Source organism: Ochotona curzoniae, unplaced genomic scaffold (genome assembly GCF_017591425.1).
Source record: "Ochotona curzoniae isolate NIBS_2020 unplaced genomic scaffold, NIBS_Ocur_1.0 contig_2855, whole genome shotgun sequence".
Lineage (NCBI taxonomy): Eukaryota > Metazoa > Chordata > Mammalia > Lagomorpha > Ochotonidae > Ochotona > Ochotona curzoniae.
Window position 1 is genome coordinate 45,391 of NW_024465615.1, and position 12,857 is coordinate 58,247.

General features: G+C 48.9%; 1 protein-coding gene across 8 annotated transcripts in view; it reads right to left on the reverse strand.

Annotated features, from left to right (window-relative positions):
- The window catches only part of ERI3 (ERI1 exoribonuclease family member 3), a 139,040-nt gene that overhangs the window by 2,206 nt on the left and 123,977 nt on the right, over positions 1-12,857 (reverse strand). The window contains exon 9 of one of the 8 annotated variants that reach the window (XM_040977717.1): positions 1,075-1,082. The exons of the other annotated variants lie outside the window; for them this stretch is intronic. Within the exon in view, the coding sequence (XP_040833651.1) occupies positions 1,075-1,082 (8 nt within the window). The remainder of the gene's footprint in view (positions 1-1,074; positions 1,083-12,857) is intronic. 8 annotated transcript variants of the gene reach the window in all.

The window sequence follows — 12,857 nt, forward strand, 5'->3', positions numbered from 1 at the left end:
AGCCTGTGTGGTACCACTGGAGGGACAATGATATGGTGATTTACCAAATTTGCCTGGCCCTGTCAGAACTGCCAGTCCTTCCTGTCTCCTGCACTCTGGGGACCGTGGCTGCTGTGCATATTAAGAATAAGTCCCCTCGTTATCTGCAATTACCCAGCGGCCACACACCTCATTTCTTCCAGCAGAAAAGAAAATTAGTTTTCTATTGACTTCATCTGGCCCCTCCCTCACTCATTGCTGGACAGATCACTCAATCTGCCTTTCCTGGCCCACGTGAATGTCCCACCCCGACCCCAGGCCATCCAGTGGGCAAACAGTAACTGCCCACCAGCATCTGGCCCAGCGCTGGGAAGGTCCACTTGCCCCAGTCTGTTCCTGAACTCTTAGCCAAGCCTGAGAGTCATACACCAGAGATCACCATTTCCAGCTTGGAGTGCTCCTGAGCTGTGGACCACAAATCCAGAGGCCCCCAGACAGCGCCCTCTACAGATACTGAACAGGACATCCTGTGGCACACACAACTGCTGCTTAGTCCCACATTCTCCATCCCTGTGGAGGGCTCGACACCTAAGTCTGATCAAGTGTGAACTTCAGATTTCATCTTACTATCCCCCTAATCATTACTCCCTTTATCCCAGCAGCAATTGCTGTGATCCAGACCCCCGCCACACTACTTGGACAGCTCCTCAGCTAGTCCTCTGCCCTCCTCTAATCCATTCTCTTGTAGCCAAAGGATCTTACACAATATAGCCATATCCTCTAATTCCCCATGGCTCTCCCTGCCCTTGGTTCACTGCTATTCCTGGTCTCAACTCTATCCCTCTCCATCTGGCCCCGCCCAGTCACTGTGCTCCAATCTCAAGAAATGTAATTCTGAGATCAACATCTGATACAGGGAGCTTGGGCAACATGCAGTCCTGGTTCCTGTAACCTCCACTGGGACTGCATGGCATGTGACCATTGCGCAGGTTTCTAAATGTTGGGTTCCTCTCCCAGGAATGGCCTCACTGATACTAGAAGCACTGAACAAGGTGGCATGTGTGCACACACACACACGCGCACACACACACACACACACACGCCTCTCTGCCTCATTCCTCTGCAGGCAGGCATGCCTCTTCCTAAGAAGGCCAGAATGCTGTTTTCCTGGGCGCCCCAATGAGGAACAGTGTCCACTGGACAGTTTACACAGATGACAGGCAAGGCCCAGCATATTTGACAAGCCCAAGTATCAATCACTCCGTAACACTGACCGCTAACTCTTGTTACTGGGGATCCTGGATTCTGACTTGTTGCAACTGGTTATCTATCATGAAGAGTCAGAGGAGGAGATTTGTCCCAATTTCCCCAACTTGTCAGTGAGTGGCACTTACGACCTTCTAGCCCCAGGCTTTACCCCCAGCCCTTGACTCTCAACTAGTCAGTTGAATGTCAGTGGCACACTTTGAAAATAGGAAACATGGCAGAAGCAGCACCAGATAGAGGCTTGGGGGTTTTTAACAGAGTAGCAGGCAGGGTTAGTGTGGTGACAGTATATCCTCAGGAGAGACCTCTGCTTGAAGATCAGGGGCTACCTGGGTTGGCAGCCTCACATTCCAGCACCCCCCCTTGGGCAGCTGCAGGGGTCCAGGGTGCAGCCTTGAGCCCACAATGGGAGCCTCCCAAAGTAGGACTTTCCTACCTTCAAAGTCTAGAATTTTTGTTTGCTTTTTATGTTCCTGAAGTGGGGAGGGGCATCAACCTGTGACAAGACAACCTTCTCTGGGCATTAATATTTTTCATGTTGGACCTATTTTTAGACCACCAAGACCATAATGGAAGGGGAGGGGTGCAGCTACTTAAATCCCTCTGAGAGGAGACTTCTGGGCGAACACCTGACTGGGAAGGGTGAGCTTGTTGGCTGGACCCTGAGGAAATCAAATACCTGCTTGGCAAAGGTGTGCCTACTGGAGGGGTGGCTGAGATCATGTGAGAACCTACATAGGGCGAGCCACCTGAGGTCGATGTGCCAGAGCTGGCTGTACTTGTCTGAGAACTCAGCAAAGGAGGACAGGAAGTCAGCCTTGGGCTAAGAAGACCTTCAAGAGGGAAGGGGCCCTAGCAGCCCCTCAAGAGCCCCTCATTCTTGCACTCAGTGGCTCCACAAACATGCATAAACACCTTCCTTCTGCCACACTGGGTCCAAGAGAAGACTCCTTGCCTCCAAGAACTGAGAGAGCCCTGGAAAACATGCAGTCCTCCATGAGGAGGAGGCTGGGAAAGCTGCCCAACTCCAGCAAGAGTGAGCAGAGGGTGTAGGGGACTTGGAAGGGGCTACCACGAGCAGGTATTCTCAGCCTTAAGACAAGCACAGGCACACTTCTGGAGGTGCAGCAGTGTCCCCAAAAAGTAAATTTAGCGGCGGGGAGGGGGCTGTGGGTAAAGGGGAGGCAGAACAGAACACAAGGGTGTGGCTGTGACAAGAGATGAAGCTAGTGAAGTCATCAGTGACTACCAGAGGAGCAAGGATGCCCAGCTAGGGAACTCAGTAATTGGCTGATCTGGGAATGAACATGCTTAGGGAGGGAAATGACAGGATCAGATCTGTACTGTTACTCTTCATCTTGCTTATAAGGCAGAGACACACACACATACATATACACACAGGGGTAAAAAGAGGCAGAACTTGTATCTGCTAGTTTACTTCCCAAATGGTCAAAAGAGCCAGGACTGTCCAGGCCAACGCCAGGGGCCAGGAAATCCATGTGGGTCTCCTATGTAGGTAGCAAGGATTCAGGTACTTCAGCCATCACCTGTTGCCTCATCAGCAGGACACTAGATGGTGAATGAAGGCTGCACTCAAATTTAAGTGCTCTGGTATAGAATGTGGGTGTCTCAAGTAGCAGCTTAACAGTTACCACACAACACCAATCCCCAGATCTATATTTTAGAATTCTCATCCTAGAATGGGAAGATAGGACTGGAGGGGTTAATCCGGAAAGCACACAGATCAGTTGTCAGATTACACTGTGGCGCGCTGAGGCCAGGAAGGTTGATCACAACTAGGCCAGTGATGCTGGCTGGAGGTGGAGATACACGGAAGGACATGAAGAAGTGGATGAAGGCCAGAGAGCACTGTGGAAACCAGAGAGGGCTCCCTATCGAGGGGATTGACTGGGCCAGCAGAGGATGAGTCAAGGATGTCAGTGCCACTGAGGTAAGGCATACTGAAAGAGGCTGCCCACGGAGTGCACAAATATACTGGCCTTTGGAGCTTAGTTACACTGCTGAGGGACAGAAATGTACCAGGCACTCATACCTCACTTAAGAAGGCCTTCCCAGGGGTTGGTATCATGGTACAACAGGCTAAGCTGCCACTGGAAGACCTGAATGAAGTTCTTGGCTCTTGGCTTAGACTTGACCCAGTCCTGGCTATTATGGCCAACTGGGGAGTGAACTAACAAATAGAAGATGTCTTTCTTCTCTCCATTATTTTCACTCTGTCTTTCAAATCAATCAATCGCGGGGGGGAGGGGGGCAGAGGGAGCCTTGCCAGGATGCTGGGAGCATGGAGGGTGAGTTGCTGCTTAGAGCATCAGCATCCCATACATGAATGCTGCTTTGAGTCCAGCTCCTCTCTTTCTGGGAGGCAGCGGCTGATGGCCCAAGTCCCTGGACCCCACAATCCCTGTGGGAGACCTGCATCGAGTGCCAGGTTCCTAGCTTCAGCCTGACCCAGCCCTGGCTGTTGTACCATGATACCATCCCCTGGGAAGGCCTTCTTAAGTGAGGTATGAGTGCCTGGTACATTTCTGTCCCTCAGCAGTGTAACTAAGCTCCAAAGGCCATGCATGAATGAATCAGCAGGAGGAAGACCTTTGTTGTCCCTCTTTTAAGTAAAGTGAAAATAAATAACTGGTTCTTATTTTTTTAAGGCCTTCCTTATCCCAGTGTTATTAAAACAAAACAAAACACTAACCTGTCATTTTCTTCTATTATTTTCAGTGACTTTTATATTTAACTTTCTAATTTATGTGGGATTTGTGAGTGTGGAAAGCAACAGAACTTCTGTTTTAAATGCTTCCCCAAGTGGACTGCCAATTGACTGAGTGAGTGTCCCATATTTTCCCCACCCTTTGGAAATGATATCCCCATCATACATATAATTCCCATCCACAGGATCACTGGAGCCAGCAAAGCGAATGGCAGGATATGGTCACAGAGGTAAACAGAATTGGAGGAACAAGAGGAGCAGCACGTTAGGGAGCTGTTGACCTTTATGGGGCCAATAGATGGTATGGTCTAAAAGAACATGTCGAGATACGCTGTGACCCACTGGGGTCCACACAGACCTGCGCTTTAAAAGCTCATCCTGGCAAAGCACCTTAGTGACTTGCATGAGACTGGGATCAGCAACCATGATACATAGATCAGGAGAGACAGCAGTGGGAAGTTGAGGGTGGCAAAGTGATCAGTCCAAGGAACAGAAACCGTGCACAGGTTAAGGATGAGGCAACAAGAACCCTGGCTATGCCAATGCTCTAGTGTCTTACTTTGTAACCACTTCTTCCTGCTGGTTGGTCCAAATGCCTGGGGAACAAAGTGCCGGTGGGTGGACAATGGGCATGCCTGACAAGACAGCCAGATGAAATGCAGCCCCAGCCCCAAAGGGGACACTGCATCTGTTAGTGCTGAAAAATGATCTGCTGTTGATTTGAAGTTTAACCCTGGGAGCCTGTATTTTTATTTGCTGCATCTAGCGACCCTATAATGTAGGTGGGCATTCCAAAGCCACAGCTGCCTACAGTTTGGGATCAAGCAGCAAATGATAGCCCAGAAGGAAGGTGAGGACCATGGCAGTGAATTTAGAACTGAAACAGAAGGACTGTGAACAGCCTCATTCTTATAGGCCAAACTCTACCACTTATTAACTGTGTGACCTTGAACAAATGCCTGCATTTTAATTTCTCTGTTTTGGTTCCTTCTTCTCTAGAATGGGAACAGTGATGATAATTACATCAACTTTCCTCAAAGGGTGGTTAAAAAGATGAAATGAGTTTTCATTTGTGAAGTACTTCAAACACAGTCTGAGCTGGTTATTATTGTTGTGGTGGTTATTATTCCAATAATAATACTGCTGTTGCAACAATAATACCCTCATATCCCCTACTGCCATTTCTGTCCCTCAAATGGCCCCCACAGTCCCTGAGACTCCATTCATTGGGCCTGTGGCCCACCCAACACATTTCCCTAACACACTCCCTCTCCCCAGACCTGGCTCTTTGGCTTCCCCGCTCTTCCACGCAGGGTCCTTACAGCCTCCACTCCAAAGTGACCCCTTCTTTCAGCCCCTCCCTTCACTCCCCTCCACCCCACCGAGGTGCCTGGAGGTGCCACAGGGCTGATGGTGAAGGATGATGGTGGTTCCACAATAAGGGGGAAAGGCAATTTCATCTTGATTAGCAGGCGATTTCTCTCTCCGTAATAAGCGCGCTCCAAATAATTAGCGTGTTTTACGTAATAATGAAATTACAGAAATGCAGTCCACTTATTCAAACAACTCACCATTACCATATTTTTAAATATTAGACTTAATTAGAGTTTATCACTTCAGAGAAGTATGCGGACCGAAGATGTTTTTAAAAAAATCCTCATAAAGTGTTTATTAAGCGCTGGTAAAGCTGGGATAATGATGTGTTTGGAAATTAAGGCAATCAAACACTTACCGCCGCTCCTGGAGGCCGGGCATGGAAATGAGGCCATTACACGCCCATTACCCGCCAGCTCACAGCCACTTGGGGGTGGGGAAGATGCGCCTGGCCGAGAGGGCATGGTGCCCGGAAACGTCTGTGCCAACATCCCTATCTGACCAGTGAACACAGCAGGAAACCGCTTATGTCACTTACACTGATCAAGTCTGGCCACTAGCAGCCCAACTCAGATGTGACCAGGCACATGCCTGGCTGGTCTCAGATGCCAAGATGACACCCAAAAGTAGCCCCAGATCCAGATCCCTGGGCCTGCAGGACACATCTTGTTCACTCACACTCCCATGCAGGGTGGGCGCAGGAGCCAGGCTGTGCAGCCAGGGAGGCCTATGAGAGGTGCTGGTCAGGTCACTGAGGACACAGACAGGGACAGCTCGAGGGGCAGAAGGACATTAAGGAACTGCACCAGGAGGTGAAGCAGCGAGAAGTGCTGGGGGCCAGGCTCAGGAACAGCCCTTGGGACTGAACCTAGACTGGGCAAGTAGGCAAGAAGGGTGGTGGGAAGAGGGCGCTGGTGGCTCCAGGCCCCATTTATCCTGGTGAATAACTAATTCCAGAATTTATAGTGCTGGGTTTTTGTTCTGTGGCCATTTATATCTGCGAGGGGAGGAAATGAAGAGGCAGCGTGGACGCCACATCTTTCTGTGTTATTGCTTGTCTACCATTTGCAAATCATTATTAATTGTGGGCCCTGGTGGCAGGCCGGGTGGGGGCCGGGCTGGGTACATCCACATAGCTCTTCATCAAGGACCCCAGCCGCTGCCCCAGAGAGCCAATTACCCCGCCCTGATTGGGATCAGATAAAGAGGGAATTTTTACAAATTAGGGAATAAATAGAATTTCCACACAGGGCTCGGGCAGGACCTGAGAGGCTATAATGAAAAACCATCCGTCACCATCAGCGCGGCCTGGGCACGCAGCCCCGGCATTCCCTCCCTTGTGGGCCCATCCCAGTGCTCAGGGGCCTGGGCGCCTGGGTCTGAGGACACCCTCAATCTTTCCAAGGCCTGGCAGCAGGTGGAGTCTCCAGGTGTGTGTCCACACCTTGGGCTGAAGAGGCCTAGGCCCAGGTCCAGCCCCAGCTTTGGGCACTCCCTCTTCCTTCCCTTGCTCCCTCTCCCTTGGAATCTGGCCAAGAGGGAATCAAGGCAGGCCTGAGGAAGACAGGTTCGGGACCACGGGGCAAAGATCAAACCCAGGTGTCCACAGTCACGGCAGCCCGAAGGCAGAGCCGCAGCCTCTGGACTGCTGACACTGGGCTGCCATTAGCGCTCCTCCCCTTGGATCATTAAATATGTATATCTTATTACACGCCTTGTTAGAGTATTGAGCTCTATTGACTGATGATAAATCCTGAGCCTCGTCCTGGCCATAAATTTATCTGCAGATGATGAAGACTCAATAATCTAGTCAGGCAGATAATATCATCGGGCCTTAAAAAAGATCATTACATTATATGTCAGAATTAAAAGTGAAATACGCTGTAGTAACAGGGAGGCTACTCTGGTCATTACAGGGATGCCCACCTCCCCCCTAGTTGTTCTCAGACAAGCCCCACCCCGTCAGAGGGGTCAGGAAGCCTCACCTTCCTCCTAGCTTTGGGACCCCACAGCTAAAACGGCCTAACTCTCACCATGAAACTACAGCTAGGTGAACTGGACCTGACTGGAGAGGGGTTGGGGGAAGAAGGGCTGAGCAGATCCACCACATCTGTCCCAAGCTAGCTTCCGCCTTCCCTTGTCCCAAGGGAACAGTCTTCTAAGCCCTTCACTGACTAGTAAGAAGGCATCGGGGCCTCAGCCCCTTCCTGAAAGGTCTGAACAACAGGCACAGACATTCTCCAAAATGAGGACTCTGACATGCAGGGAGGTTTGGCTACACACCTGTGCTGGAGAGGACTAGGGCCAGCGACACGTGCCCAGTGTCTCCCTGGGCACAGTCAGCGTGTGCCATCAATCCAGGCCATGGGTGCCCCTTCCCAAGATTCACCTGTCACAGCTGCTAGCCTGACCTGTGAGAAGCCTTGCTGCCAACCTCTTCACTGTCTGACCTTCCGTTCTTCCACAGCAGTAACCTCAACCCTTCAGATCACCTCCTGCTCTTCCCTGCTATCCTATAATCACATGTACCCTGGCCTCAGAGAGCAATACACCTTTCCTTTCACTTGCCGGAAACTTGAAGCTTTTACCTCCTCCACTCTCTGTCCCTGTACCATCACTCCTACCTTCACTTCCTCCCTCATCCGTTTTGGACTGTATCCCCCAATAGCCTGCCTTGTGTCATGCTGGCACAGTCCACCATGCCCTGTTCCCTTTGTCAATGGGGTAGTGGCTGGATGTGCCGCATTGAGACATAAGGGGTAAGTGAACTGAAAGTCCTTTCTGGAAAATTCTTTTCTCACAAAGCACAAGGGAAAGTAGTCTTTACATCCCATTCTGCTGGCTGTTTTCTTATCTACCCACAATGTATCAGATGGAAGAAGCTGTCTTCCAGATTTAAGAGAAGTTAGTCTATAAAAACTGCATGCAAGCACAAGAACAGAAAGACAGGAAGAAAAAAAAAAGCCTAGATCTTTGAAGACATTGAATTAACCAACTAGTAGTGTCTGCTTCCAACTTTCTTTTATGAAATAATCAATTCTTAGTACTTAAGATTTTAAAATCGTTATTAATTTTGAAAGAAAGGGAAGGGGAGAGAGAGGGAGTGAGGGAGGAGAGAGAGAGAGAGAGAAAAGGAGAGAAGAGAGGGGGGGAGAGAGACTGATTTCCCATTGGCTGGTTCACTCACCAAATGCCCACCACAGCTGGGGCTGGGCCAGGCTGAAGCCAGGTCTCCCCCGGGGTGGTAGACTCATGCTGCTGCCCCCTGGGATTCACATTAGCTAGAATCAGGACTGAAAGGAGGACTTAAACTCAGGCATTCTGCTATGAGTTGGGCGCATCCCAAGCAGCAGCTTAACTGCTGTGCTAAATGCCTGCCCCTAATATATTTTAAATTGAGTTTCTTTTTCTTGCAGCTAGAAGTTCACTAACTGATACAGAACGTAAAGGCAAGAATGGTTTGAGAAATGACCTTAAGTTATTTCATATCAGCAGCTTGCAATGTACACTGACTAAAAAGTCCCACAGTTTCTTGGTTCTGCCTTGCCATTTGCCATGTGGCTTCCAATGCCCACATCACTTCTTGTGTCAAAATAGTTGCTAGAGGGCCCGGCAAGGTGGCACAAGTGGTTAAGTCCTCGCCTTGCACGCCCGGGATCCCATATGGGCACCGGTTCTAATCCCGGCAGCCCCGCTTCCCTTCCAGCTCCCTGCCTGTGGCCCGGGAAAGCAGTCGAGGACGGCCCAAAGCTTTGGTACCCTGCACCCGTGTGGGAGACCCGGAAGAGGCCCCTGGCTTCGGATCGGCATAGTATCGGCCATTGCGCTCACTTGGGGAGTGAATCATCGGATGGAAGATCTTCCTCTCTTTCTCTCCTCCTCTCTGTATATCTGCCTTTCCAATAAAAACATAATAAAAATAAATCTTTAAAAAAAATTAAAAAAAAATAGTTGCTAGAGACTCAGTCATAATATCCACATTCCAAGGAAAAGGAAGAAGGAAGACTGGAAGGCAAAAATAGCATGTCCGAGAGGTAGGGAGCAGTAGGGAAGGTTTTTGTCCTAGAGGTTAAGACAGTAGGAGACAAGCCGGTATCCTAAAGTGGACTTCCTGAGTTCAAGTCTTGGCTCCACTCGCAGTTCCAGTGTCCACTACTGTGTGCCCCAGGAGGCAGCAGGTGATGGGCCCTGCTGCCCACATGGGATACTAAGATTGAGTTCCTGGCCCCTGGTGTCAGTATGGCTGAGCCCCAGCCTCAGTCACTGTTGGTATCTGATGAGAAAAATAAACAGAACAGGAGATTGCCTTTGACTCTCAAATAATTTTTGCTTTTTTAAATAGCAAGTACTAGCATGGATGTGGAGAAAAAGAAACCTTATATACTTCCCATGGCTATATAAATTAGCAAAACCACAACAGAGAACAGTACAAAGATTTCTTGAAAATGGGAAATGGAACTGCCATGTGATCCAGTAATTCCTTTGCTGGGTTTATATCCAGAAGGCATGAAGTCACTGCATCAGAGATACTGGCTGTACCAGTTCACTGCAGTCAGGACAAGCAATCAACCCAGATGTCTGTTCTCAGTGAAAAGATAAAGAAAATGTGGTCTGTATGTGCAATGGAATACTATTCTGCCATAAAAAGGAATGAAATCATGTCATTTGCACCAAGATGAATGAAACAGCACAGTAAGTGAAAAAAGCCAGAAAATAGAAAGACAAATACCACATGTTCTCACAAGTAGGAGCTAAAAACAAAACACAAACAACAAAAAACCCAAAACCAAAACAGTAACAAGAAAAATGCACCCAAAGCCAAAACAATAACAACAACAACTTAGAAGAAAATACTTCTTTGTGAGCAAAGAATGGTGATTACTAGAAGTGGGGGGGGGGGTGGACAAGGGCAGAAACTGGGTATATGATGGTAATAGTAAGAAAAACAAGGTATGGGAATTTTTTACAATATGTCACAATTGTTGCTTGGCAAATTTTATTCTGCAATAAATGAATTTTTAAAAAGAATAGAATACGTTCTAGTGGAATTGTTTCTAAGTATTTTTCCTGGCCACATGATACACTTCCTCCTATCTCACTGGCCCATACCTAGCTGTATATGGAACCTGAGAAAGTAGGTTTGCAGCTGGGTGCACACAGATGCCCCTAACCATCTATGAAAGCCTCTTGGGTGAGTAGAGAGGAAGATGGTCAAGAGCATGTGCCAAGTATATACAACTGTCTTGGCAACAAAATGGCTTTCATCCCACAGTCCATCATTTCAGTCTTCTTTCTTATCAACATCCTCAACTCCCTTGTTCCCTTTTCCTCCTGTCACCCTTATCTGGAAAAAAAACACAAAATTCTGCCTTTGTCTATCTGGGCACTGCTTCTAAAAGCTATGCTGTCAGGCTCAGTTGCTGAATGAAACTGCCCAGCCAGTCTTCACCATTCTTGACCCTTCAACCATGGGGACAACTGCAAGTTTTTCTATTTTCCACAAGCAAGAAACACCCACCCCGGCCCAGCCTCCTTACCCATGTGCCCATCTTGGCAGGAGTCACACTGAAGCTACTCATCAGCATCTACAGCAGTTCCCTCCTCTCACCTTGTCACCAGAGGGGGACCAGTCCTGATGTCACTTCCCATCCTCCACTGGACCGGGGAGCCTGACCCAGAATTGGCCCCTGGGAGCGGCCCAACACCTGTGAGCATGCCCTTTCCCACTGACACAGCCTCATTTTACTCTTCACAGAAGCATGCTAGTGATCACCCTCCCACCTGGGGAGAAACCGAGTCTCCCTTCACTTTGCTCTCCCACCAGACAGGATCCGGGCTCTCCTCCCCTTCAGCGCCTGACTTCAGAGATGCTGACATTCAAAACCTCATTTCTTCTTCATTTCCCACTTTGCAATTGGATTTTTTAAAAATCAATCTTTCTCTCTCTCTCTCTTTCTCTCTTTCTCTCTCTCTCTCCCTTTCTCTCTTTCTTTCTCTCTTTCTTTCTTTCTTTCTTTTTTGGAAACCAAGACTGCTGTCTAATGATTCCAGTACTTGGTAGGGTTGGGAATTTTCAGGCATTGATGAACACAGTGGACCATTCTCTAGATGAAGTAACAACACTCTGTCTCTTTTGATTTTCTACAATCACGCCTTATATGGGTGTCGCTTTGGCCCTTTTTCACTTCTCAGTTGTGCATGGGCAACTTTATCTACCCCCTGTTCCTACTGCCATCCTCCTGGTGCAGGCTGCCACTACCATTCATCTAAGCTGTACATATGGTCATTTCATTCCCTGTTTTAAAACCCTTCTATGATCTTGGGACAGAAAAAAAAAAAAAAAAGACACTGATGGAATGCTGGTGAGACGAACAGGAGGCCTGTACTTTAGTTAACAACACAGCACTAATGTTAATCTCATGGTGCTGATAACTGCAATGTGTTCGTGCAAGATGCTACCATTAGGGGAAGCTGGGTAAGAATAATATATAGAAACTTCCATGCAAATGTAAAATTAGTTCAAAGTAACAAGAATTAAGAATGCAAACAGCAACACTCTTCACAGGCTCTTCACTGCTCCCAGGAAAGACTCCGAATCTTATAAATTCCAAGGGTCTGGCCCCCTGCTTCCTTCCCTGCCACATCTCCCCATTCTCTTATTATTCAAAGAACTCAGGTTCTCCCTTAATATTTCCACGTTCTCTGCTCTCCTGTCGGACCCCAGCTGGTGCTCTTTCCTTCCTGGGCATCTTTCCCAACCCCATTCTCCATCTTGCTGTGAGGAGCTTCCTTTGGGTGTTCCCTGTGGTGACTGCCTGTCACTTCCTGAGGGTACCACTGTTATCCATACAGAGGCCCTGAGGAAGTGCAGGGGGAGTGGAAGAAAGTGAGGATGGACTGGAGGAACAGAGGGACAAGCTCATAGCTGACCCTTCTCCAGCTGTGCCGTGTGTCACTGTCTCCATACACCCATGGCCTACAAAACAGACGTGTCCTTGTCTCCAGCTTCCAAGATACCAGAGGCTTCAGCCCTTCCCCACCTCCATTCCTGGCATCCTGTGTGCTAAGGTTTGTTGTTGCTGGGGGTGAGGGGGGCAAGCTGAGACCTGAACACTACCCATGTGGCCAGCTTGTCTTGTACACTAAGCCACCCAGGGAGGGTGGTGGTGGTGTTGGGGATCCCCAGGCCCAACCAATGATAGCTAGGAACAGGGACTGGCTGTATCTGGGGACACTGGGAAGGGGGTTGCCCTTCCTAAACCCAGTCCTACCTGGTAAATATTTCATCCTCAAGCTGCTCAGCTAATCCCTATTAATTTCAATGCCGCCGCCTTGCCTGGCTCAGCTCCCAATGCATTATTTATCTCCTTTGTTTGTTTGTCGCTAACAGGTGGGCCCCAGCAGAGGCGCTGACTGGGGACAAGCCCACTCCATCACAGCATGGCTGTGAATTAATCATGAGGACTAATGGGAACCACCTCGGCTCCAGGCTCTTTCCTAGCTGCCTCCC